A 26,300-nucleotide genomic window follows, 5' to 3' on the forward strand; every position below is an offset into this window, starting at 1 on the left:
AAGTAGTCAACATATATCTGTATTAATTTCAGTATATTACCTGACTTTTAATACACTGAGTCATAATTTTTTTGTTCACAAGCTTACCTTTACAATTATTCTTTTTTGTAAATCTGTTTTGAGAGTTCAAGACTGGAATGATTACTGTAAGAAACATCTCTCCTTCTAATGACAGGGTACTTCCTTATTTTATTATCAGTGCAAGCTTAGTCTGGTAAGCAACAACTGTTTTCCTCACTTCCACAAAGCTGTTTAGTTCTCTGGGTATGCAATTCTGGGATAGGGCAGCATATGTTGTGATGGACATTGATTAAGTGAATGGAAGTGTATCTGACAACTCTGCTTTTGTTCCTCTGGCAAAAACCTTGTGTCTTTCCCAGTCAGGTTCATTGCTTCTGTAAAAGGTATGGAGAAGAAGTCTGGGATTGTTCAGAAAGCTAGAGGCATGAAAGTGAGACACTGTTCATGTAGCCACCCAACTCATTCACTATCACAGTTCTTCTTCTGTTTAACTTACACTTGGTATACTTAAATCTATTTTTTCATCTCATGACTGTGAGGCCAAGTTTCGGCTTTAAGTTGTATACTTATAAGTCATCAAACTCACACATTTCTGATGATTGTGACACCACAATTGTATGTTCATGTACACTTAAAAGAATAATTTTAGGAGGAAAGGTGGAAAGAGTGTTAAATGTGCTCATTTGTACTCCACAACAGCCAACAGCGTACGCTTCTAGAACAGGTGCGTGCTTTGTATATTTCTACTACAATGCCCCATACTTACTGCACAGCCATCATACTGGTTTCCATTGTGGAGTCCATTCTCCCTTCAGCCCCAAAGTCAGAAACCAATCTGTCTGTGTCAGTGGGAACATCAGCTGCACAGGCTCCACAAGCTTCTGATGCTGCTGCCGAGTAGGTTGATGGAGAAAAATTACTACTTCTCAGTTTATTAACTTCTTCTTCAAGCTTCTTCTTCTCTTCAAGCAAGCGAGCTCGGTCTTCAGAAAGTGTTTCAATCAAATCTATGACACAAATAAACAGAAATGCTTTTAATAACAGCAAGCACTAAGGATCAAAACCAACATGCAGCGAATACAATAGTCCTATTAGAGAAGACAAATACTTCCGAAGAACTTTGCTTACCCTTATCTTTTTCTTGCTGTTGTGTAAGCACTTTTAATTTGTCACTAAGATCATTAATTATATTTTCTTTTTTCATTTTCTCTCTTGCCAGAACAGTGTTAAAGTTGGTCTGAAAACAGAAAGGAATTATTACTGAAATAAGAAATGTACTGTATAAATATAATGCAAAATACATCACTGGAACAAAAAAGTACAAACGACAGCATGCATTTCAGTTTTCTAAATTATAATTAAAAAAGGAATCAAAACTTATTTACTTATTGCTTTGGTGAAGAGATACAATGCCTGCAACATTTTGATGTTTCTCCGTAACAGTTTTTTAAAATTTATTTTATTTTTAACTCTCTCATTCCCCCAGGCCCAGTACACACAAATAGTACAACAAAGAAATCATTACAAAAAATAATTTGCAAGTTGTTGTTTTCTTCTTTAATTATAATACTTTATATTTCAGTTAATGTAAAATAGCTGTACGTTTTGTATGTAAAACAGTTACTTTAAAGATTAAAATTAGTAAGACAAAGCTGAAATGAATCAGGATATGTCACATACAATAACAAAGAAAAATATTAATATACTGTAATCTAAACAATAAATTTCAAGTCATGCATTAATTGCTCAGGGAACAATTAATTAATGCAAAAGAGATACAGGAATCCTGGTTAATAGCTTGAATAACTGAACATAAAAAACGAGGCCAGCATAGCCGTCAGTCTCAATCCAACAACTCTTTCTGTTTATTCAATCTTTCTACTGATCATTGCACCCTCACCCCTTTTACTCTTACAGCGCTGCTGAAGAGAGACAAAACCTACCAACACCACCTATCAAAATGATATTTTAAATTAATTTCACTTTTTCAGTGAATTTTAAGATTGTCTTGACCTATCCATACCAACTCTCAGTCTTAAAATGGAAAATATTTGGCAGGCTACACACTTTACATAGTGCACAGCAGCCTTTGGCATATGTCTGCATAACAAAACCATCAGACTACAAACATAAGTAACACCTTTAAGAAAATTTCACAGAGGAAACAAATAATGACAAAAAAGACAAAGGTGGGGTTAAATACTCAAAATATTCAATAATCAGCAGAGCCAGTGTGGTTAACTGTTAGCACTGACTGATACACCACTTTTCTGGGTTTAAGGTATTTGTTTGCTTGGTTTTGTTGGGGTGGTTTGTTTGTTAATAAAAAGTTCCAGCTTTCCCCAGAATTTGCTGTGAATACCTCAGAACCTTCCCTTCCATGTTCTGCTGCAAAAATGGAGAATACTATTAGATAATGAGTAAAATGGAATAGTAAGGAATATTGTGATGAGAAATAAAACTAATAGTTACCCATGTAGGAAAAAATTTCTGTTAGATATACTATGTAAGGCTCACCTCAGTATTAATGCTTGCAGTCCAAGAATTTCAGTAATATTCCTTCTTTATAGCTGTCTGCAATTTTGTGTTCTATGCGCCAAGTGATTCATAGCATTCACCAAGCTGGCTGATCACTACCCTGTCTCTTTGTCCTTATTTGATCCCACCATAGCTAGAGTACATAGAGGTGCTTAAAACAGAAAATCCTCTCTTGGTGTTTAAACGCAACAAAGCTGTAGATAATAGCTGTTGCTAACAGAGATTTAATTTAAGAACTCAAGACGTTTGGAAAGGAAGATGTGTGGATACAGATATAAAATATTAATTTAGTGCAGTATGATTTTGTATCAAGGTGTGGAGTACGTAGTGTTTCTAAGTTCATTATGTAAAATACAGTGTTAGCTTTAAACCTAAAACACCACCTGTCCAGGCAAACAAGGTTTAAAAGCCAGTAAGCAACATTCCAAATCAATTAGTATTTCAAATATAGAGTGTTGTCCAAAATTTTGTAGTAACTGGTATCTTTCTGCAGTTAAAGAGATGAATGAATAAAAATTTCAAGTAAAAGAAGCCACAAAAATTGAATCTGGATAGCCCAGTTTCTTTGTCAGTTTTTTTATTTTTGGGTTTGTGGATTGTTTGGGGCTTTTGTTTGGTTTTGGGGTTTTTTGGGGGGGTGTGTGTTTTTGGGTTTTTTGTTTGTTTGTTTTTAAATGTATAAGTGTTGGATCCCATTAACACATCATATCCTGGTGCAAACTTCCAGAATGTCAAAGTCTTATATAGCTGAAGAGAAAACCCCACTCCAACTTCAAAACAGCAAAAGAACACATAACTGTCATGGGAGCAAAAGTAATGAAAAAAAAGAATCAACTTTACCTGCTGTTCTGCAGTGAGTGATGTTCTGATGTTCTGCATTTCTTCATTCTTTCTTTTCTCTTGTTCTTCAAGTTGCTCCAAGAACTTCATTTTTTCTTCCTGAAGTTTCTCTTGAAGTTCAGCAACTAAAGTTGATTCAGCAGATGATTCAGCAGGAGGACTTAAAAGAAAATGTTTGGGCTTTAAATTTGCAGCATATACTGAGTCCCAGAGTACATGAAATAAGCAAACACACAAAAAGTCAGAAGTTCATTGTGAGACATTATTTCTGAAATATTTAATAAATACCGATTACAATTATGTCACTACTATTCAATTTTACCTTTTAGTCATGAGCATCTCACCAGTTCTTACTCTTGGGCATTCTGTTTGTTTAGTGCACTACACTGGCTAACTGAAGTTTTGTTGAGGGGGAAGGCTTTCGTTTACACCTTTCTAAACATAACAGAAGGTGTGGAAAGTAGTAAAAAGAACAAAAACCGATCAACTTCATGAAGATTCTTAGTATATCAAAATACAACACCTTCAAAACTCTCACATAATTAAAAGAATTAAGCAGTAAATCTGATGCTTAGGAATCCAGAGACAAAACTCAAAACTCTGGACTGCAAAATCTGGAGGACAGCAGGAATCATAAAGGGACAAAAGCGTCAACAGTTATGGAGGCAGGAAGGATAATGATCGTAAATGGTTTCTGAAACAGAAAATGTTACATAGGCCAAGTATTTTCCATCACTGAGGCAAAAACATTAACTATGCTCTTCTCTGTTTTGGCTTGAGTTATCAAGAACCACCACTGAAGAATTTCAGAATAGAGAAATCCCTTTGTTGGGTAACATTTATGAAAACTTGTATTATTTTAAATTTCTATTATTCTTCTACACCAGAATCATATTTAAACCCAAATCTTTTAGCTGCACTAAACCAAAGCAGGAATCATTTGCCTCTCAAATAGGCTGCCTGGACTACTGACTACAAATGACAGCCAGGTAAAAGATATTCTTGTTCTTCAAAGAATGCTCCCACATTACTAGTTTTTACAGCTCATCACTGTATCAGGCTTTAGGTTTACAGATTTAATCTGCAAAGGTCTTGACAACTACAGCATTAGTGACAATGCCTAACTTTTTTATTGTTTTCAAGATACCAAAAGCACATATCTTCACATTGGGGTTTCTTTGCAAGTAAACACTGTACTACTCTAAGATGAAAGAGGACATATTTAACAATGCTGCCACTGTTCTGTTACATGGGCATATACTGAAGATACAAACTATTATGCAGCAGCTAAGCACTTAAAAAGCCCATAAGAAGTTGTAAATAAAAGAGCTCTGAAAGCCAACTGAAGTTCTTAGAGTGGCAAAACAACCTTTGATATTCCAGAAATCAGAAGTAAAATAAGCAGAGAACAAAGTAAGTCATGAAAAACCCAAGTAAATCTTTTTTTGACCCATAGAAAAAAAACATTTTTGTGCCTGAATAAATTCCAATTTATTTCTAAACGAAGCCTAGCTAAGGGAGAAAGAGCATGTGCTCTCTGAAGAAGCTTCACTACTGCAAAAGTGACAGAAGTGGATAGACAATACCAAGGCTGGAAAATACCAAAAAAGTAATTTCTTTTTCAAAGCAGTCAGGATTCCTATTTTATCTTTAATATCCTTTGTAATATTATAAATCTTTTAACTGATCAGCAAACTGCTTAACAACAAAAGTCATTAGAGAACTTGTAATTTTCAGTTGGCCAGTACTACATAAGGTAAATAGGAGAGTTACAAATGCCTTGCAGTTTTATTATCTTTCCTAATCAAAACCACTTGATTTTCAGACACACCAAACCACGTTAATTTTCATACATTGGTAACGCACGATCACAAACATTTCCTTGTCGCCTCAAAATATTTTTTTTAGTTTACATGAGAGTTCAAAAACTAAAGTCCTGACACCAGTGCATACTCCAGTCAAACTTAACAATCCATCTCTCTGTCTGTGCCTTCTGAATGGATAATCTAACATTACTCTTGCAGAAAAGAATGTTTATCTCGCAAACATATAGGCATGTGCCAAATAAAAGTTGGTTTCTACCATTACAAGTTAACTGCTTAACAATGACTGAGGATAACAAGTCAACTTGAGTTACTGACATAGCTAGGGGTCTTAGGAACTCAAAAATCAAACAACTAAACAGTGACTTGGAAACATTAACACAGATTCACTCAATAAACATGATCTCTGGAGATAAAACATAGAATGTCTTGATTCCTAGAGAAAAAAACTAACAGCAGAATAAAGGCATAAAAAGGAGCTCTAAGAGGCAATAAATATTTCAGTGTCACACTAAAAATCAAATTACTTGACAGAAGTTATAACAAACTAACAGCACTTCTTCAGATTGAAGTAGATAATATTTCCTTGAAATAAGTTATTATCTGTTTTATCCAGTTTGGAGAAGAAGATACACAGCTGTGCTCAGAAGTTCAAATTTAAGTGTAGGTGGATTTAAAAAGTCTGATGACACAGCTACATCTTTTTCCTGTTGAGTCAAGTTTTTCAAATTTGTACAGTGCATTAATACACAGAAAAGGAAAAGAAGATAAAATTTATCATTCTTCTTCTCATTTCATCATATTTCATTGAGAGAATATTTCCAACAAGTAAAAGAAGGGCTGTTCTTAAGTTTCATTATATTCTAATCTTAATTCAAAGAATGTGATATTACCTTGATGCATTTTTTCATACATTGACATAAAACAGACACTAACACAACATCATTTAATGATGGATATGTTTGCATATGAAAATCCTGAGGTAGCAGATAACTCAAGTGAAGCAGATACTCCCATTTCCCTTGCAATGGGTGTAAGTGAATTGTGTGCATGTTGGACCCTCTGCATAACTTCCTCTCTGCTTTATTTTTTTAACATTCCACTGATATTTGAAAGTTAAAAGCTAACTTGAGTCTGTACTCATGTCTTGCAGTATTATTCTGGCTTTTATGCCCATTCTGTCCATTTTATTGATCTTTTCCCATTTCACATACTTGGTATATCCTAATACCTACGAAAAAATTCTCTATTTAGGTACTTTATAAATAAGATCTATCTGCTGCATTCATTTACACTACAAAAACATAAATGACAAATTCTAGCATTTCAAAATAAAATACAACTGCTAAGCATTAGTCACATTGAAAAATTCTACTATTTCCATTCCATAACAACATAATCTAGTCTGCTGAGAGGCATTACAAGCCAATAAGTAGATAAGATAAAAGAAGTCAGAAAGAATAATTATACGCATGCTTTGCAAGGGAAAAAGGTATTTTAAAAATGAAAAATCTCTGCAGAAATTAACAAAGAAAAGCAATGACATTAGGATGTTCTTAAAGATTATGTTGCACATTTGTGCTTCATTATGAAGCTCAAACTGAAGACCCTGAAATACATAAATGGAGTAGCAAAAGTCAATGGAAGTCCAGGTGGTCATGAGACAGTTCTCAGCCAATCTTATATAAATTCCAACACAATTTTCCATGACACCATTATCACCAACCTGGTGTATAGTCAGCCAGCAAAAGAAATTCACCAGCCTAACCTAAAACCTAAACCACTGCATGCTGCTACAGTGCAAAGGATAGGAAAGCAGCAGGGCAAAGGATGGGAAAGGAGAGCTGAGAAGACAAAAATCGGAATTTCAAGTAACCTGCTACTGTAGAAACACTTCTTCAACGTAGCGTTACAAGACCAAAATAAAAAACCTTCATTGCTGTCTGGAAATAATATTGTATAAAATATTTTATAATCTTTGAGATTAACTACAGACATGTGAACACCATTACCTATAAAATGGAAGTAACTTGAAATGTGAATATAGAAAGCAACCCAGATAAACACTATTACATAGAAATTTCACTTACTGCATAGTGCATCATGAATATACCATATTGATTACTTTAAAATACTAGGAAAACACAGTAACTTAATTATTACAGTACCTCTGATTTACTTGCATCTCAAGTTGTTGTATTTTTTCCAAAAGCCCTTTTTCAGCAGCTTCCCTCTGTAATTCAAACTCTTTACAAGCAGTTTGTACTGCATCTTCTTTTTCACAAGTGAGCTTCTGAATGAGCAACTGCCTGTCTTGTTCTTGGTTAGATACTAACAGTTCTTTCTCTTCTTTTAGTTTATGGATAATTGCTTCATATTTTTCCTGCTGCTCACAGAGAGACAATTTTTCTGTTTTTTCCTTTTCTAGGGCACTCATTTCCAACTCTAACTTACTCTGTAGTTCTGTTATTTGCTCTGAAAGTCTTTTTTCTGCCTCAGCAGTTTTTTTATGAAGAAGTATTACTTTATTTAATTCAGTTCTAAGCAAATTTGATTCTTCTTCATATCTATCTACTAGCTCAGAAATGCACTGATCTTTCTCAATTGTCATCAGAGTCCTTAGTTCTGATAAGCCCACTTGATATTCATCACTGCTAATTTGTAGTTTATTGTTTAATTTATCTATCTCCTTTTTTAAGCTTTCTGTTTCCTTATCGATCTGAGATCTTAAGGTCTCTTGTTGCTGGTTTCTGCTTTCTTCCAAAAGAAGCTTCATTTCATCAGTTTCTGCCTCTTTCAGGGCAAGTTCAACTTCTAATTTGCACCTCAAATCAGACAGATCTGAAACCTTGAGTTGTAACTCTTCTACTTGTTGCTGTTTCTCCTGCATAACTAATTCATGAGATTCCTGCATTTGTTCAAGTCTATGTTGGTTCTCTTTTTTTAATTTATCCAAACAGTCCTTGTGCTCAGCTAGCACCTTCTCAAATTCCTGTAAATGCCTGGCTTGTAGGTTGCTTTCCAGTTCTTTTAAATGGCTTTGCTCTAAACTCTCGAGTTCTGCCCTCAGGAGTTGTAGTTTTTCATTGTTTTCAACATGAAGCTTTTTCAAGTCTTCGAGTACTATTTCACGTGACTGCCTCAGTTCCTTAATTTCAGAATTTTGTGTCTCCATTTGGCATTCTAATTCAAGTAATTTCTGGTCTTTTTCATTCTGGAGGCAAACTACAGCTTCTTTTTCATTTTTTACCATTGCAAATTCATCATTCTTATTCTGAAGAACTTCCTCAAGGCCTAATAAGTCACCTTTTAATTTTTTAATCTTCTTTTTATTTTCTTCACCATCCTCCAATAATTTATTAATTTTAGTTTCATATTCACTTTTCAAAGACTGTAATTCATTTTGATGCTTATCATTTAGTGTTTTTTCAAGTGAAAGTTTTACCTTCTCAATTGTATTTACTATTTCTAAGGAAGTGCATTTTAAAGAATTAGAAAAGTCACACTGTTCTCTTTGTACAAGCGTTCTAAAGTGGCAAAGATCTTCTTTTATGCCTCTTAAATGTACCTTGGAGTCTTGGGCAATAACCCTACACTTCTCCACACAAACATTGAGAGAAGCATTTTCTACTGAAACATCCTTTACACAAGAACTTGTATCTTGCATACGTCTACTGTCTATTGCATTGATAACTGAAGAATAAAGAGATTCCACCATCATTTCTGGACTTTGTGGGTCACTTATTACATTAGGAGATACCGGGTTTTCCTCTATTACAAATTCATTTACTGCTGACATAAAGTCAGATTCTGGACTTTCTGCTAATGAATCCAAGTCTAACGATCCTTGCTTAAGAGCTTGCTCCAAGTGCGGATGGGCAATAGTTTCAAAATCAAACGTATGAGCATCAATGCTGTCTGGAGACAATTCTTCTAATGGAGCTGGGGGACACACAGAAGGACACAGGGGACCCTGAAGACTGAGTGATGGAGGAGTTCTTGAAGAGGTAGCAATTGCGGTTCCTGTTGTACTTTCCATCCTTGGTGTGGTAGCAGATTGTGGCGAAGCTTGGCTATTGGAGGCCTACAAATTATAAAAGACGAATTCAACACTCAACAAAGTGATAAGCAAAACTGTTAATATTAAAAATTGATTAAAAATTACCAAGCAAAACAAGAACTTTAAAAACAAAAAATTAAGCCTTGTTATTTTTAAGAGTCCAAAACATGTACTACTAAAACTTAAGTAAAAAACTGCAGAAATTCAGAAAGATTTTTTTATTAAGTTTCAAAAAAGCCTAATTTGTAAACACGTAAATATTAAACGTTCATCTAGCCAAAAGTCTTGCATAGATCACATCCAACTGTGGAAAGGACTGAAACATAATTTTAGATGACAATAAAATGAAGTAATCAGTCAGAAATAGGCTTTGTTTTCTAACAGCCTATTGAACTCAGTTTTCCTAATAATTTTGTTACTAAAATATTTTTATTTTGTTATTGCCAATCCTGTTATTAAAAAAAGCATTGTAACCCAGTCATTATTAACATATCCAACTAAGGCTTACAAAAAGCTTCACTATAAACAAAAATGCTGTCTTACTAACATTAAAAACATGTATGAATTGTTCTGCATGTGAGAGAGTAGAACTAGTACATAATGAAGAGCACATTCTAATTAAAAGCAACATTCTGACCTTTCAGAATGCAAGACATCACAGCCAGAGTGGATTTTTTTCCCCCTTCATGCACTCCCATAGATGCCAATTTTTGTCATTTTGCCTCTAGACCCTGGATACCACCAAACCTGATTCTGTAGCACCAGATCCTTCAATATTCGGCTGAAAAGCTAACGGTCAGAATAAACACGCATAATAATTTATGAGTAACGCCACCTTGTAAACCAAAAAAAGATTAGTTACAGCTTCTCCACCTTCATGGGACTGTCCCCAAGTAATTCTGATCAGTTCCAGTGCTTTGATTCTTAAAAGGCTAAAAACTCTCCTTCAAATAAATTTTTTTCAATTAATTATGATTAGGTAACATTTTAGACCTCATTATCATCAGTTCTTGTTCAATACTATATGGATTATAGAGCAAGATCTCAAGTTCCAGTGCATACACTGCTCTAAATCGCATGTTTGAAGATGAATCTTTTCATGTTAGTTTTTATTGAATAAACTTTTGCCATCCACTAAATTCAGCAACTTGACTGGCAACAGTTAGGGGAGCTTGGCAACAAATGGTCAGCAACAGAACTCCATAAAACCCCAGAAGTGACAGACACTGAACTGCCGGTGTATAAATACCCAATTTTTGTTTTCTCAATCTTTTACAAATGGTTGTTATCTAAAAAGGGACCCTCCTCTGTACTGTGCAAATGTTCTCTTAATGGAGATGTAGTGTGATTAACAATTCTCAACTCTGATTTAAGAATAATCTATTTCCAGCTCCAAAGCTCATCTATTTAGCATTTAAGCCTCACTCCATTAGCCTTTGCATCTTTATGAAAGTAAATCACACAATGATTTTGAAATTCAGTAATGAAAACCCACTATAAAAAAAAAACTTGTCATAACATATAAAATATTGTCTTTATTTATCAAAAATGAAGAGGACATGAGATGAAAAATTAAAGGAAAATACTCCTTTTTAGTGTTACTATTAGGTCAGGTTTAAGTATTTTTGAAGTATTTCCCTTGTGTTTAATTTCAGCTTGCTGTTTATCTAAGAAAACAGGAAAATAAATGTTGAAGGATCCAGGCTGATACACGCCTGTATTCAAAGCATGCTTTAAGTGACAAACATTTACCAATGATAAACCAGAGCTCTATCAGTAAGAAAAGCTAGCATAACAGATGTCAATAAGCACATACTAAAAAAAAGCACTTCAAAGACTTTGAATATGGGAAAGCCCAACAGAAAGCCACATGCAAAGGAAAGATGATATCTACTTTTAGCAATCCTGCAGAATCATACTAAAAGGTAAAGAATAAGAATATAGCATGAAGAAAAACAAAAAAATAATTGTCACTCTGTGAAGCAACACTCTAATGAACTTGGTTTCCTCGTAACCTGGGGTTGTAATGTATTACACACCTCAGCAGTGGCTGCTGTGAGCTGAGTGTCTAGTGAGAGTACCAGATTAATGCCTAGTAAAGAGTTAAACCTCACATTTTCAGTAGCTGAAACTATATGAAGAGCTTTTTTACTATTGCTTCCTCTCTAAGAAGCCTGTGCCTGCCTTCTAGTCTGTTTTACAATCTACAGGCAGCAATGTATGCATGTGTCATACACTAATTTCTGTGGTGACGAAGTAGAGTCAAGAGTGAACAAGAAAAAGATAGAAAGCAGAGACAGAAAAGCAGAATTAATTTCACAGTTCCCAGGTATTGTTGGATTACATGCCTTGTTCTAGTTATGTTACTACAATAAACAATACTCAGAGAATGGGGCAACTCTTAGAGAGATTACAAACAGTGTTTGCATTTAGAACTCAACTAGAAGAAATGGTAGATTCATAATCTGATTTGAAAAGCGAGCTGCTCTTACAAGAGAAACTTTTAACAGCAAAGGATTGCATATGTTAATCACTTACTAACCATGGAGCAGACACCTTAATCATCTTACCCAACTCCTACCAGCACCTTAACTTTCTCCTGGACACCTTTTAACCCAATCGCTGATCTGCTTAAACTTTCCTGTATTATGGAAACAAGAGGGCACAGACACATCTTTGATGTGAGACTATTAAATTACAAAGAATGAGCAGAAACCATTAAAGAGAAAAACAGATTTCAAAGTAGTAACAAATTAAACAAATATCCACAACCATATTCTTTAACTACCCTGATGCAATACTAAAATAAGAAATCAGATAGAGAAGCACATCATCACGTTCTATGAACCTGGAAGCTGAAACAGTAAGAGGTATGGGGACACTTAGAAAGAAACACTCTTAACATCCCTAGTAAGGTAGTGGATCTCCTCTGACTTGCTCTTCACTCACTTGTCTGCAGTCACAACTTTTCTCTCCTGCCTAAAGCAACTACTAAAAGACCAGTTGCTGTGGCTGATGCAGTAGGATGAGCTCCCATTTGACCTGGAAAGATTTCTGCACTACCAACAATTCAGGAGAACTATCCCAGTCCAATTTAAAGAACCAGGCTTCTGGTGCCACTAGCATGGAAAGGGAGGATGGGGTCAAATGTGTCTCCTTGGGAAAGTGCAAGAGTAATAATTTGCTGTATGGGCAACACTCAACACAGTTTGTTGCCAGCTCTGCACCAAATTGGGACAATATATCAATTCACCAACAGAATGTGTGGTTGCATGAAGTTGTAGGCATCTTTGGGACAATCATTAAATGTTTATTCATCCTTCTAATTACTTACTCTAAATTCCTATCAATACTAGGGATAAAAAAGGAATATTTTAAAAATTATTTCAGTAATTCTATTAAAAAAAAATAGGCAAAAGTAGCATAATTTAAAAAACACTTCTGGATTATCTGTGGGAAAAGCAATGCCAGAGAAAGACTTTCATTATGTAGTAACAAGAGCACTGTCTTTGAGAATAAAAAAAGTCTCTGACAAATCTATTTGCTTCAATTCCAAAAAGAGTTAAAATGAATCACTGAAATTACACACAGAAATGGGCATTTTCAAGATGACATCATGAATGGTCCAGTTCTAACTGTGCAGTGCAATTTACTCTAAGGAAAGAGACAATTATCCAAATCTGCCTAAACACTTGACATTTCTGCGTCAGCCAGGAATCCAAAGTGGTCAAAGTACAGCAAAAGAGAAGAGTGCGAAGAATATTCTCCTGATTTGACAGACATCTTTTTTTGTGCAGCCAGATACTGACAAAAATTTCTCAAGATAGGCAAGTCTGAACCAAGAAGGGCAAACCACAAAGACTTCAAGAAGTCAGGCACATTTCCTGTTTATTTTTCTACTGTTACTATGTATATTTCAAATTAAATCTTAAATTTCTCACTCTTCTGACATTGCAAGCCTTAGTGAAAAATTAATTTACTAGAACGCCTGTTATTATCTTGGTTTTGTACAAGATAAATTTCAGGATAGACCATGTTGAGAGTGAACTTCTGTATTTCAGACAAAGGTCTGTTGAAAGGGCGTGTTCAGAAAACTTCAAGATATCACAGAATTTACACCACTTCCAGGCATTTCAGTGGCTAACAGCGTTAAGGTCCTAATATTTTTGTTCTTAATGGTTGTTCATTTGAAAAACAATCTTCATAAAGAGAGAAAATAGCTAAAAAATTACTTAGGTGACACACCTTTTCTATGTTATAGAACAAAGAGCAGACCAGATTTCATATTTTACATAAATGAACAGGAGATTTATTGGAAGTCTTTCAAGTCGGAGAGAAATAAAAAGATAGAGGACTTTGTGTCACCTGGTTTAAGCAGGAAATTGCTATTCAAAATTAAACATGCCCACAACCTTAGCAGTTACAGAAGATGCTCCTAGTCTGTCAAGCGCATACAAGAATTTACACCATAAATAATAGCAGTACCCCAAACTGACACTGATTTTCAACAGAAAAAACTCCAAACTTGAAGCAGTCATCTTCACAAAAAATCTTAAGCATTGCTGAATTCACCCAGAGCTTCACTGAGACAGGCTGCAGTCAGAAGCTAAAAGGACTCTGATGTATTACGAAAGTTAGAGGTTGAACGCACAGAAGCAAAAGTGATTGGCAGAAACGCAGTTTCTAGGGGAAGATATCCGCTTGACAGGCAGAAAAACTAGGAGAAGATCTTTTTGCCATCTGTTCCTTCTGTACTCAAAGAAGAAAGCTGCACAACAGCCAACCAAGGCCTTAAAATCTCCTTAACTGCTTGTGCCAAAAGGACCTAAGAAGCAATGCAGAAATCTAGAGAAACAACAGCTTCATTGAATACAAACTAAAGTGACAAAGGCTCTGCATTCTGCCTTCGTCAGAAGATCTGAAAGTGGCAGAAAAAAATATTAACAGTGTAATTCTACAACTTCTGAGGAATAGAAGCATCTATTAAATGTTTAGAAGCTATTGAATATCTTTTGACTATTCTCTAGATACTCGCTTTACGCGTTTGAAGAGCTCAAAATTTTTGGAATGTTTACTAGTTCATGATTAGAAAGGAAACTTATGCAGTAATGAGACCAACTAATCTTTACATCTGGAAAAACAAAGTTGCTTTCTGAAGTGTTTTGTAAAACAATATCATGAAAATATTCTACTATTTTGAATATAATATTCTCTTTTTTATTGGTAAAGGAAAGAAAAAAATACCTTTTGTTCATTCAGCAGGTCTGTAATCGTTTGTGACATTTCATCCGAACTCTGTGCTGCCTTTACCAGGTTATGTAGAGCACGTACATGCTGGTGAAGAGATTCGAAGTCACACAGTATGGGAACCCTTAAAAATAGTACAGGATTACTTTTTTTCCCCACACAGTTAGTTTAATATTCAAATATATTAAAGTGTGTATTTCAACAACACTAAACTTCCCTCTGTATAAGGTTCGTACTTGATTTATTTCATCTATTTTACATGGAAAATCTAGTAAGACTACCCGGTATTTGCGCTTGAAATTAAAACCTTGAGAGTTTTTAAGGAGTAGATAACAATAAACACAATGGGCAAGTAACATGCCAGTCTTTTCTCCCAGAGGAAACATTTGCCAGTAGGACCTAGAGTTACAATAACAGTAACAGAAGAGAATTGGTAGTGATTAGATCTGTAATTGAAGCACTTATGTTTGCAAATGACTCTATTCTTCTCTCCAGTTGGATTCTCTTCAACACAGCTCTTCCTTTGAAGTAGCAATTAATTCTCTACTATTTCATTTTCATGATAGGTAACCCGAATTAAAAGACTGATTGATGTGTCATGATCACATTGCAAGTGTTGCAAGATTACACCTCAATGCATTTTGCATTCTCTGCTCAATATATAGGGCAAGTGGCACCTAGTGTATTTTTGAAAAATTAAGATCTCAATAATTGTTCAAGCATATAATTTCAGAAGACTGAGGCACTGTAAGTAAATTGAAAAATCATTTTAATTATGCAGCTCAGGGGTTCAGTCTGATAGAAAAGGATTTTGTGCTGGGTCTCAGTTCGCCTGTTGCTTGCTCTTTACATGTTAAATGAATATACCAAAGAAAGTACTACTCAAGTTTCTTCTGAAGCTCAGTGTCTACCCAAAGCGTGTGACAGCTTTGCACTTGAGTTGCAAGTTCACCTCTATTATCTATATTTTCACTAAATGCAACACTGAGCCAAAAACCCAGGAGGAACATGACATAATCCCACCTCTATTGCCATCAAGTGGAAAACTATGTCACTACAATTCAGACCAACTAAAACAGCTTAGTTAGGGATTGGTTTTTGGACAATAGCAAGGCAAAATTTGCCCTCAACTCAGTACAAACTTCCCAGAAAGCTTGTAAAATTCTCACAGATCAAAAAAATCAGGCAAACATTAGCAATAAGATACTTCGGCTTGCACTTTTTCCCCCCTGCAGAATCAGTGAGGCCAAGACTAAGGGCAGAATAAGAAAAATTAAAAGGGAGTATGAACTATAGCATGACGTAGCGCAAATCCACTGTCAAGCAGACCAAGTCCACTACACTTAATCCTAAACTCCAACAACAATACCACAAAGATAATGAATCAAAAAGAATGCCAGCACAAAATATAGGTGAAAACAAGCAGTTAATTCCACACTTGCGTTAAGCACCAGTAACAGGTATTGGACTGACACTGTTGGTGAACATGATAGGTAACTGACAGATGGCAGTGAAGCATCTGCCTCTTGCATTTACCTTTGCAAATGTAATCCCACCTTTGTGGGACTGTGGTCTTGGGGTAGGGGGAAAAAAAAAAAGAATCTCAGCAAGTCTCTGCAGACCTCGTCTAGTGAAGAATGGTGAAACATGAAACATCCCAATGTAGTCATACTGATAAATCTCATCTTAGACAGAACCTTACAGAGAACTTGCTACTGCCCGTTTCTTGCCCGTTATCTTGGTCGGCATTTCTCCATCTTGACTGCTCCAGGTTTAAGACATGCAAGTTTGAAAGCTCACTCTAACAGTCATCTTTTCCAGAAAGACATCTCCAAGTTCTAGATAAGAAACTAAACCTGTCACGTTTCTTGTGAGACAAAACAGTAGCTTTCCTGTCTACATATGCATGTCCGCCTCACTGCTGGGAAGTAAGAAACACAGAAACAAAGCTTCTACTCAAAATTATGGATTGCCATAGACAGCAGAGGCACTTGGAGACTACACTTTTTAGTAAAATCAGTGTGTTAGAGAAAAAACAGTAATTGAATATAAGAGATCCCTATGAACTCGTGCTGAGCTAAAGACATTAATTTTATTTCCTCTGGAATAGCACATAACAAAAAGCAAAAGCAAAATAAAAAATCTAATCTAATTCCGATCTGACAAAACAAAGTTATGAGTTTATTTCAGTTTGAAACTGACATTTTTTTTTTTAAACCATGAGGCAGCTCAAAAGAACACCCATCACGCTTTACATCTCGATACAGAATACATGTGTTCAAATCAGAGCTTGAGTACATGAAGTACGTAGATATGTATCAGTGAAGACCATCGGTTAAGAATGGTATCAGTTCAGAAAATATCCTTGTCTGTTCTTTATGGAAAATGAATTTGGGGTTGGAAAGTTGAAGAAGGTGGGACCACCAGGAGAAGCTATTTCTGTAACACACAAAGTTTAAAAAGGTGCTTTACCTGAGTAATGGTTGTACTTCTGAAGGACAAAGAGACTGTAAAAACTGCAAGTCACTCAATGAGATATCTGGAAGCTCACTGTCAAATCTGCGAGGTTTTCGTGTCTGTAAAGAAGAAATTAATTTACACATTGTTGTAAAGGTAAAAATCAAGATTACCAAGGAAGGATTAAAAAGAGCTTAATAAATAACACAGAAAAGATGTTAAACTGATCTCTCTCAAAAGATTTCCTTTTTTTTTTTTTTAAGAAACCATGTCCCATCCCCCTAAAAAAAACCCAAAAACAAAAACACACACAAAAAAACCCAACCAACCAACCAACCAAAAAACACCTTCACATTTGTATCCACTACTTCTATCCGCCTACAAGCATCTAGTCCAACTTCCTCTATATTTCCAAGCTTCATAAATATTATGGATGAGTTTAAAAGTTAAGGGATAAGAGATGGCATTGAAGCTTTACTTATTATGCTGCTGAACAGACAGTAAAATATTAACTCAGTTCAGTATTTGAAACATTGAAATGAGTAGCATTCCTATTTTCCAAGTATCCTTCAAAAAAAAAAAAAAAAGCTGGAAAGGAGAAGCTAAAACGTTAAAAAGGCAAAGTGAGATGGCAACATTAGAATCAGGGAGTTAGCTTACTTCAATTAACCAAGCCGTACAAAATCAAAGTTAGCAGTCAATGCTTAATTACAGATATACTTTTCACCTCTTCATGTTATCAGTCAATTAAAAGACAAAAATGCTTTTCCACTTATTCAGTGATTATCAGGAAACAGGGAGACCTTTTACTTGCTTTTATCATCCAATTAATTTTATGGCTCTATTATTCACAAGATGATTAGATGATCAAATTATTCCTCCTGGCTTCTTTTTTTCTGACCATTAACAGCAATTTGTTGTTCAATATCACAGACTCCTTAATAAACAGGAGTATTAAGATGACATTTCTTTTCCCACTACACTGGGAGTTACAAACCAGTGTTAATATAGGCCACTAGTTCCCAGTCTTTTCATTTGTGTCACAGCAATGTGACAGGGACATAGCTTGAATGAATTAAGCTTAGGTTTTTAATTCCTCAAACTGCTGTATATAGAAATTAAACAAACCCAAAGATATGAGTACATACACAAAAGGATGGAGGCCAGGAGTCAAGTCCTCTAAACAAACGATTCCTTAGAAAAGACTTCCCTGGGGAAGGAAGAGAGAAAAAAGTTATTTAACGAAAGAAATGCAACATACAAACAATGTCTCAACAGAAAACAATTAAGTTACTTCAGTTTTACAGCTGAACTACATTTGAAAGCTAACTATGCCATTTGTTGACAACATAAAATTGTGAATGACCACAGAACTTCAGGCAAAACCTCACCATTCAGGTAGAACTTCTCACTTCATGGAAGCCTCCTTTTGCTTAATGCTCACCCATACAAAATCCTCAACTTCTTTTCCAAACCTTCACTCTAACCTTGCTAATCTTCTTTCCAAAAATTTCTTATTTTAGCTGCCAATTCAGAACACAAGTTGCAGACTTTGCAGAAGGAATAATAAGAATACTTTTACCAGCAACTGCATTTCTAAGTTTTCTTTAAACTTCTGATCAAGGTCTTTAGACACGGGTCTTAGTTCTTGGGTTTTTCTTAAGTAGTCCAGAGGAAGTCATAGCAACACCCAAATATCCAATAATAGTTTTAAAAGTGTTGTTTAGAAGAACAGTAAAGCACACAGGGAACATTTAAACAAAAACTGCAATAAAATTTAATAGGTAGAAATCTTATCTTTTACAAACATTAAACTAATCACAACTTTCACAGTATTTTGGATAATTATATGAAACAGTTCTCTGGTTTGATTAATAGAAAAACATTTTGTTCACAGTAGGAACACCTGACACACTGCATGAACTTCCTATTTAAGTTTAAAAAAATTATACAGGTACTGAAATTAAAATATAATGAAAGTATTTTAACTAAAAAAGTTATACTTCAACACACTTCTGATTTCACATAAGAGAAAGTACTTACTGAACAGTTTACCGAAAGATTCCCTTTTTGCCTTTTCAGCTTCATATAGGTGTTTTCCATCTTTTATTAAAGCACCTGCCCACTGTGAAAGAGAAAAAATATGTAGTTAGTTGTCAATTTATACACTGACACAAAGGTTTGGTCTCAAAATTTTATTTACTTACCTCCCTGTAGTGTTTTATGAACATTTTTCTCCTCACAACCTCAACAACAGCTAGACAGTACATCTGAGGAACAGTACTGAGAGCCTCTACAACTTTGACCCTCTCTAGGAGTTCTGTTACAAGACGAAGCAATGCTTGTAGTTTCTCTCCATCTTGGTCAGCATGAAGCATTACAAAACAACACCACCTACAAAAGTAGGTTACACTTTAGAAGATTGTAACTCAGTAATTTTTTTTTTTCATTTAAATTAGGTTAGCAACGTCTGGATGAAATGAACAATGGCATCATTTCACATGGGACAATAACAGACTATCTGAAAGTACCAAGCTACTCAGAATTCAGTAGTCACCTTGCAGTTGCCTGTTAATTTCTTACAGTAAGTCATCCACATCAGTGTTCAAAAAATGAACATTTACCATCATTTGAGTAGAGCTATTGTTTTGGCAAGAAATGATTTTAGCATAAATGACCTTAGGACCAATAATAATGTAACTTTCTCCAGCAGAATTAAAAAAGCTGATACCTACTCAGTAAAAAAAAAAAAAAAAAAAAAAGAGTACTTTTAGTTTATAAATCTTATCAATATTTATTGAAAAGCGTCAGCAAAAGACAGTAAGAATAGGAATATTGTCAAAGAATTAAGAACAAAACTCTGTTTGGGAAGTCCACACAAAGAAACAGCCCCTTTAACATACAAATTCTTGCACTTTGTAACCACAACTTCAATTATGCATGATACAATCAATAGATTAATTTCAAGCACTGCCACCAACATAACTAAATCACAGGGTAACTACTGAAAAGGTGATCAACTAGTGGGCTCGAGGAGAAACATTACAACAACTTTGCCACTAGAGAATACATACGGTGGAGGCATATACCACAAGTTAAAAAAAAAAAAGAAATTGCTTTTATTGAGAGAAGTCAAGCAAAAATGAAACAAATACAAACAAGACAACATTAAGCAATTAGGAACACATACTAACAGAGAAGCTACAAGGCATTCACTCTCATAGTAATGATTTCCTTAAGACACACATTCCTTAAACAGCCTTGCTGCAACCTGAAGCAATAAAATTTGCAAAGTTGTAACTTACTTCAGTCTGACTTGCAAATTATTTGCAAGCTCTTGTTTGGCAGTGGTACATTTCTGTTTAATATCTAACAGTTTTCTGTGATTAGTTAACATAATCATCAGCTGATTTGCATGACTCAAACACAAATCAGGCAGCACAGAAGGATCTTTCAAGTTCTCAGCTCTCTTCTGATTAGCCAAAAATCCCTAGAGGAAGAGAAATATTTGTTACACAAGTTTTGTGATGATCAAAAAGCATGGAAATGATACATCTCCTCTAGAAATGCAAGAAGTTTAATAAACCTACTGTAACCATTGAGTAGTATAACAAACAAGACACATGGAGAAATCAAGTTTCAAAGTTGCTTTCTTTCCATTCTATAGTCCAGTCCCAATCAATCTTATCTGATACTTCACTCCCAAACAGTTACCAACACAACCCAAGTAGAACTTTACACAACTAACCAACACCAGAGAAAGGTCGCAAAAATAAATACTGCAGAAGAGTAGCTGCCAGGATAGAGGGGATCAACCATCATCCTAATTCCTGCAAACAATCTTGTTGTTAACTTCTGGCATATGCAAGACTTAATACCAACTTAAAGCACATTCAATACTACTGTGGGCTAAAGAATATACATTTTTTGAATAAAGAAATTCACACTGCACTAATTCTTCTCGAGAGCCAAGATCAGTTAGACATTTTATTCATATGCAGGAGGTGGGCACGGCAAAGAATCACCCATTGTGGATGGCTACAGGTAAACCCTAAAAAGGTGGGAGGCAAAACAGGGAAGATGGCCTGCCGTTGATAAACATGTCTTAGATGGCTGATTACAGATGATAACATATGTGCACATATAGAAGAAACACGGAGACTGTTGGCATAACTACTGTGCTAGGCCATTGTATACTTCATCTCATTCAACAGACAAGATAAAAATATTCCCGGAAACAGTGTGGTTTTTTAAGCAAGCAAATACCACCCAATACCACCAATTTTAGCCTTGCTGTTGTCCGCATTCATATCTTATCTCTGACACGTTGCTTGAACATCACAGTGGTCACTATATTTGTAGTTCTACAAACTTGTTTAATAAGTCTTTTTCCTTAATAAAGAATTCAAAACCAGGCAATAGTTTTAAGTGTTTCTTTCTGAAGCTGAAGTTGATGAGAACAGAAAACCATAGAGTTATATGAAAAACTGCTGAAAAATGAAACCAGTCATTACTGATTTGATATTGAATAAAAACAATCTTGTCCTAATCATCATCATCATGCCTAGGCTTAAGATGCTATAAAACACATTTACAAAGCCTGCAATAAATATTTATATCCTTGTGAGAGCAGCACAGAAATCAAAGTAAGTATCAAACAAGTCATTCAGTATAATGAAAAGGAAGATGCCCACCAAAGATGCAAGAGAATACTGAAGAATCAACCATTTACTGAACTCTGAGCAACTTCTGTACTGAATGAGCAAAGACCCTCTGGAAAACAAATACTGGCCGGAAACATTTTAACTGTATGTATTATCTGAACCAAGCGAATCAATATCAGAAAAGGTGGGGAAAACTGTTATTGATGAAGAAGAAGAGAGCCCCAACAAAAGAAGTTGGGTTGTTTACTCAAGTAAAACAGAGACACTGAAGAAACATGCTGCGATAATAGCTTGGGAATTTTCAAGCACTGAAATGAAAGGCAGTATGGGCATGTTACAAAGACTTGAACTAGGCAAGAATACTTTCACATCTGAGATTAACAGACGTTTATAAACATTAGGACAATCAGATTCTATATAACTTTGCATCAGGATTAGAGAAGTCAAGAAAATAATTGCTTTTAAATAGCAGCTCACTAAGCTTTTTAAATGAATCACATGGCACAGAGCTTGAAGTTACATAAAACTGGATGCGGTGAGCTAGAAAATCTTTTTCAGCTTTACTTGCAGTTTCAAAAGGTTATTCATGAAGTTGAGTATTTTTGAGATTTCTGTATCTGTGGACTCATCTTTAAAGTAAAATTTAAACTAAAATTACCCTAGCACACAAATCAGAGAGAAAAATCTCAGCATACTTGAAAAAGGCCAGTTAAGAAAAACTGCAATAAACTGAGGGAAAGTAGAAGGGTTAGGGGAACACCAATAAATTGTGGAGAAATCCAATATGTAGATAATCAATTGTTCTCATAAGATCTTGCCTTTCTAGCCCTGATCAGGTCACAGGATTTATGACATGCAGCTCACAGTCAAACTAAGAAGGGTCTTGAAAAATAAGTATGATAATGTCTTTATGGATTTTTCCCAATGACTATTTCCAAATCAAAGAAGCAACAATCATAGAATATTTAAAAACATTTTAGACTGAAGTTCAGACAATCAACAAGGAAGGCATCAGTGGTGCAATAAGCAGCTAAGACCCTGAAACACTATAAACATATAAATCTAAGGTTTTCTTTGACGTAACAAGAAGCAGAGGAAAACAAAAGTACAGAACCAGAATCAAGGCCATCCATCAAACAGTTTGACAGTTTAAAAGAGCTAATAGAAGAGTAACACTTCTGTGAACCTAACTAATAGAAATGTATTTAGATGCAATAAAATGTTTTAAAAAGCTACACTAACTAATAGGGAAATTTAAAAAAATATAAAATCAAACACGAGGCAATGTTGGAAAGGATAAGCTCTTGGGCGGAATCACACTGAAAGATTAGAGAGGCTCCAAATTTTCGAGAGGCACATTCTTATCACATAATGCCACCTGCTGACCGCCGCTCTACACGCTCATGTTACAAATCCCAGCAGCCACAGAGAAAACCAGTTTTTAAATTTATCAAGGCAGTTTTTCTTATTAAATGTTAAGGGCTGGAGATTAACTATTGAACCGGCTGTTTAATGGTCAGTTAATTGAACAGCCTAATGGAAATCAAAAAAACTCCTAAGGCAGGTCCAGGAACAAGGAAATTAACTATGCAATGAGGTCATCGAGCAGCAAATGAATTTGTTCCGTGGGACAAGTTTGGTTTGAATTTTAATAATGAAACTGAGATTGGTATAGAAAGTCAACTCAAATTCTGGTTAGAACAACAGCTTTTCCTGGCCAGGGGAAAATAAGCCTACAGATTCCAAACCAAATACTGCCAATGAGATTAACACTGAGATGTTCCTTATCTTTGTTCTAATAAAGTGCCTCCACATTATTTCTTTATGAACAGGAACAGTTCACTGCTGGAAGGTGTAAGGTTAAAAAATACTATAAGTGTTTTCATATAGCACCAAATATATATATATATATGTTATAACACAAATTGCAAGCACTATCTTTAAATTACATAGACAAGTCCTCATCTGTATTTTTAAATATAATTAAGCCCTTGCACTTTGCCAATCCTCTTCAATTTCCATTCAGACTATCATTTTAATGCGTAACATGATACCAACTCTAGTATCTTAAAAGCATCTAATTTTTTTCCCAAACAACTACTAAAGCTGGTATGAAAATACTTACTAAGGCTCAAATATAAAAATCAATTCATAAAAGCATCTCACAGTACACTTAATTACTTGTTTAACCACGAACATTTAATTAATTGAAGCTTTAAAAAACCCCAATAAAACCCCAAACACACTATCACATTCTAGCAGACTTTTCTTAAAAACCATTATATCATACATAAAGGAATAGACAATTTGTAAAAGAGAAAAGGCAAAGATGAAGATTTGAAAGTTAAAGTCTCTGACAAGTCTTGAAAAGATACAAGTTCTAAATTTACAGTAGCATTTAAACAAGGTGATGAAATAACTTTCCTTTCCAACTGACTGTTAGGAATCTCACTCAAAACTGGGACTGGTAGACTTGAGGTAGGCTCTTCATCCAAGGGAAGAGGGAAAACAGCAAAAACCACCACTCACTGCATGGGGCAACCAACTATAGGGATGGAAGACTAGCTTAGCCATCATGCTAAATTACCTTGCATTTAGCACTGGCCTACAAAATAAACACACTCAAGACAAACTTGCTTCTAAACTTACTCACTGAACCTATCTGAAGACAAGCTCTGCTTTTAAACAATGCTGCCAGAAGTACTGGTAGCACCCACCTTTATGCACCAGACCAAAGAGGCAGCAGGAAGCCTGGATCCTACACAACTGTCAGCCCAGCTCTCTTCTCTAACTCTCTCCAAGATAGGGAGGTAAGATTACTCATTTATTCCTACTAATAATTTATCAATGTGCAAGCAGAAAAAAGAAACTCATGCCTTTCTTCATGATGAAAATCTGAACATCAGCAGGTAATGGCTATATGCAGATTTTTATATACTTTCAGCTGCAAAAAAGGCATTAAAGGACAACCTTAATCATAGAGTTGATTGAAGCTCTTCACAGGAACTGTATTTAATATAGCAACTTTCATATGACATTGTAGTCTTTTTTAAAAACAGGAGCTATATGTTTTACATTTAGAATAGCCTTTAATCAAATTTCTTATCACTTAAAATGACACTGTCATAGTGAGGAGAGTAGTGTGTCTTCACTAAAGACTGATCAGCCACTGAGCCCACTTCTTCTTTCCTGATCCTGTATCATTGAGTTACAAGTTACCAAGGACTCAGTATTGACCTTCAAAATATTAAAGTATTTCTACTTAACTCTTTCCCTATCTCCTCCTAAAGTTATGATTTTCTACCGCTAAACCACGTGAAAACATGACCACAGGATGCAAAACCTGCCAATATTTACATGCCAAATTTTTATGAATGTAGTATCTTTTAGAGCAACTCCAGTGTGATATGTTGAAAACTATCTTGCATTAAAACATGCAATTGTTTCACTGTAACTTTAACAGTATACACAAAAATCTACAATCTTCCAACATTGCACACAAAAAGGTGTATTACCTGAGCAAGTTCTTTTTGTTCATTCACCAGTCTGCTGCAGCTTGCTATCATCTGGTCTAATGCATAGAGTCTATCCTCAAGACCTTTAATAGCCTTCATGTTCTGATTATCTAGTTTGGCGATAGTTTGGCGACATTCTGCCAGAAAGGGCTGGATGATCCTGGGATCAAGCTAAAAAAAAAAAAAAGTTTATTAGCAGTTGACACACTGAAAGGTGATATAATTTAGTTAAACGAGATTTTTTAATCTCAATATTTTTCTTTCCTTTTTTTTTTTTAATCTAATCTGTGACTACATCTGCCATCTGTTTCAGAATTCTGAGTAAATGAGTCTGTAGATTCTATATCACAGCATGAACATCTTTCAATTATTCCAACCAGGCCATCATAGAAATCAGGATCCTCATAAGGCGAAGGGACATTAGTTGAGGGGACAAAGTAAGGTGCAGGGGGAAGAAGCAGTTTAAAGCTAATGGACACAGTCTGCCCTGGAAGAGAGTCCATACAGCTACAGTCAAAACAAATCCTGAATATAACTCAATGGAAAGTGCAGAAGGGAGAGTGATGGGAAAAAGCTGCAAGAATTGCCAATCTTTTCCCACTAAATGAATGTTTTAATTGACTACTCAGACAAGCAGATCAGTTCTAAGCAACTGGAAAACACGTCATGGAGGAATAATGTATTTGTAGTACTTCTAGCTAATTTTTTTTCCAAATAGAAACACATTTTAAAAGTTATGTCATCATATTCCTTCACAGGCCATCATCCAGAAAAAAAATAGGTATCTGAAACATCAGGAGGCTGCAAATGTCCACAGATATTAAGGGTGACTCTTCAAGTTTCATCATAGGAGTAGTGAATTAAATTAAGAGTTCTAAAAACAATGGAGGTAATTGTAACATCTTACGAAGGACAGAGTTTAGTCTAAACCTGGAATATATTAGTTAGGAACATAATCAGAATCATTAGGTGTTACCAGAAGATGAACAAACTTGCCCAAATTTATCCAAAATGGGTATGCCATCTCTTCTATGAGAATCTTGTGAAAAAGAAAGCTATTCATGAGGTCATACTATCTGTCGCAGCAGTGGCTTCTTTCATCACGTGCAGGATTTATGCCACTTACAAATTAAGG

At 35.1% G+C, this 26,300-nt stretch overlaps 1 protein-coding gene across 3 annotated transcripts in view; it reads right to left on the reverse strand.

Moving 5' to 3' along the window:
• RB1CC1 (RB1 inducible coiled-coil 1) overlaps positions 1 to 26,300 on the reverse strand; it is a 73,208-nt gene that overhangs the window by 13,309 nt on the left and 33,599 nt on the right. For all 3 annotated transcript variants that reach the window (XM_051774209.1, XM_051774193.1, XM_051774201.1), the window contains exons 8-18: positions 25,166 to 25,336; positions 20,292 to 20,476; positions 19,194 to 19,380; positions 19,030 to 19,111; positions 18,135 to 18,196; positions 17,002 to 17,105; positions 14,527 to 14,653; positions 7,391 to 9,306; positions 3,400 to 3,559; positions 1,150 to 1,258; positions 788 to 1,028 (exon numbers count right to left, since the gene is read on the reverse strand). In XM_051774209.1, coding sequence (XP_051630169.1) covers positions 788 to 1,028; positions 1,150 to 1,258; positions 3,400 to 3,559; positions 7,391 to 9,306; positions 14,527 to 14,653; positions 17,002 to 17,105; positions 18,135 to 18,196; positions 19,030 to 19,111; positions 19,194 to 19,380; positions 20,292 to 20,476; positions 25,166 to 25,336 — 3,344 coding nt within the window. The remainder of the gene's footprint in view (positions 1 to 787; positions 1,029 to 1,149; positions 1,259 to 3,399; positions 3,560 to 7,390; positions 9,307 to 14,526; positions 14,654 to 17,001; positions 17,106 to 18,134; positions 18,197 to 19,029; positions 19,112 to 19,193; positions 19,381 to 20,291; positions 20,477 to 25,165; positions 25,337 to 26,300) is intronic.

Source organism: Manacus candei, unplaced genomic scaffold, assembly GCF_025592945.1.
Source record: "Manacus candei isolate 608988 ecotype Guabito, Panama unplaced genomic scaffold, ASM2559294v1 h1tg000008l, whole genome shotgun sequence".
In the NCBI taxonomy this organism is placed as follows: domain Eukaryota; kingdom Metazoa; phylum Chordata; class Aves; order Passeriformes; family Pipridae; genus Manacus; species Manacus candei.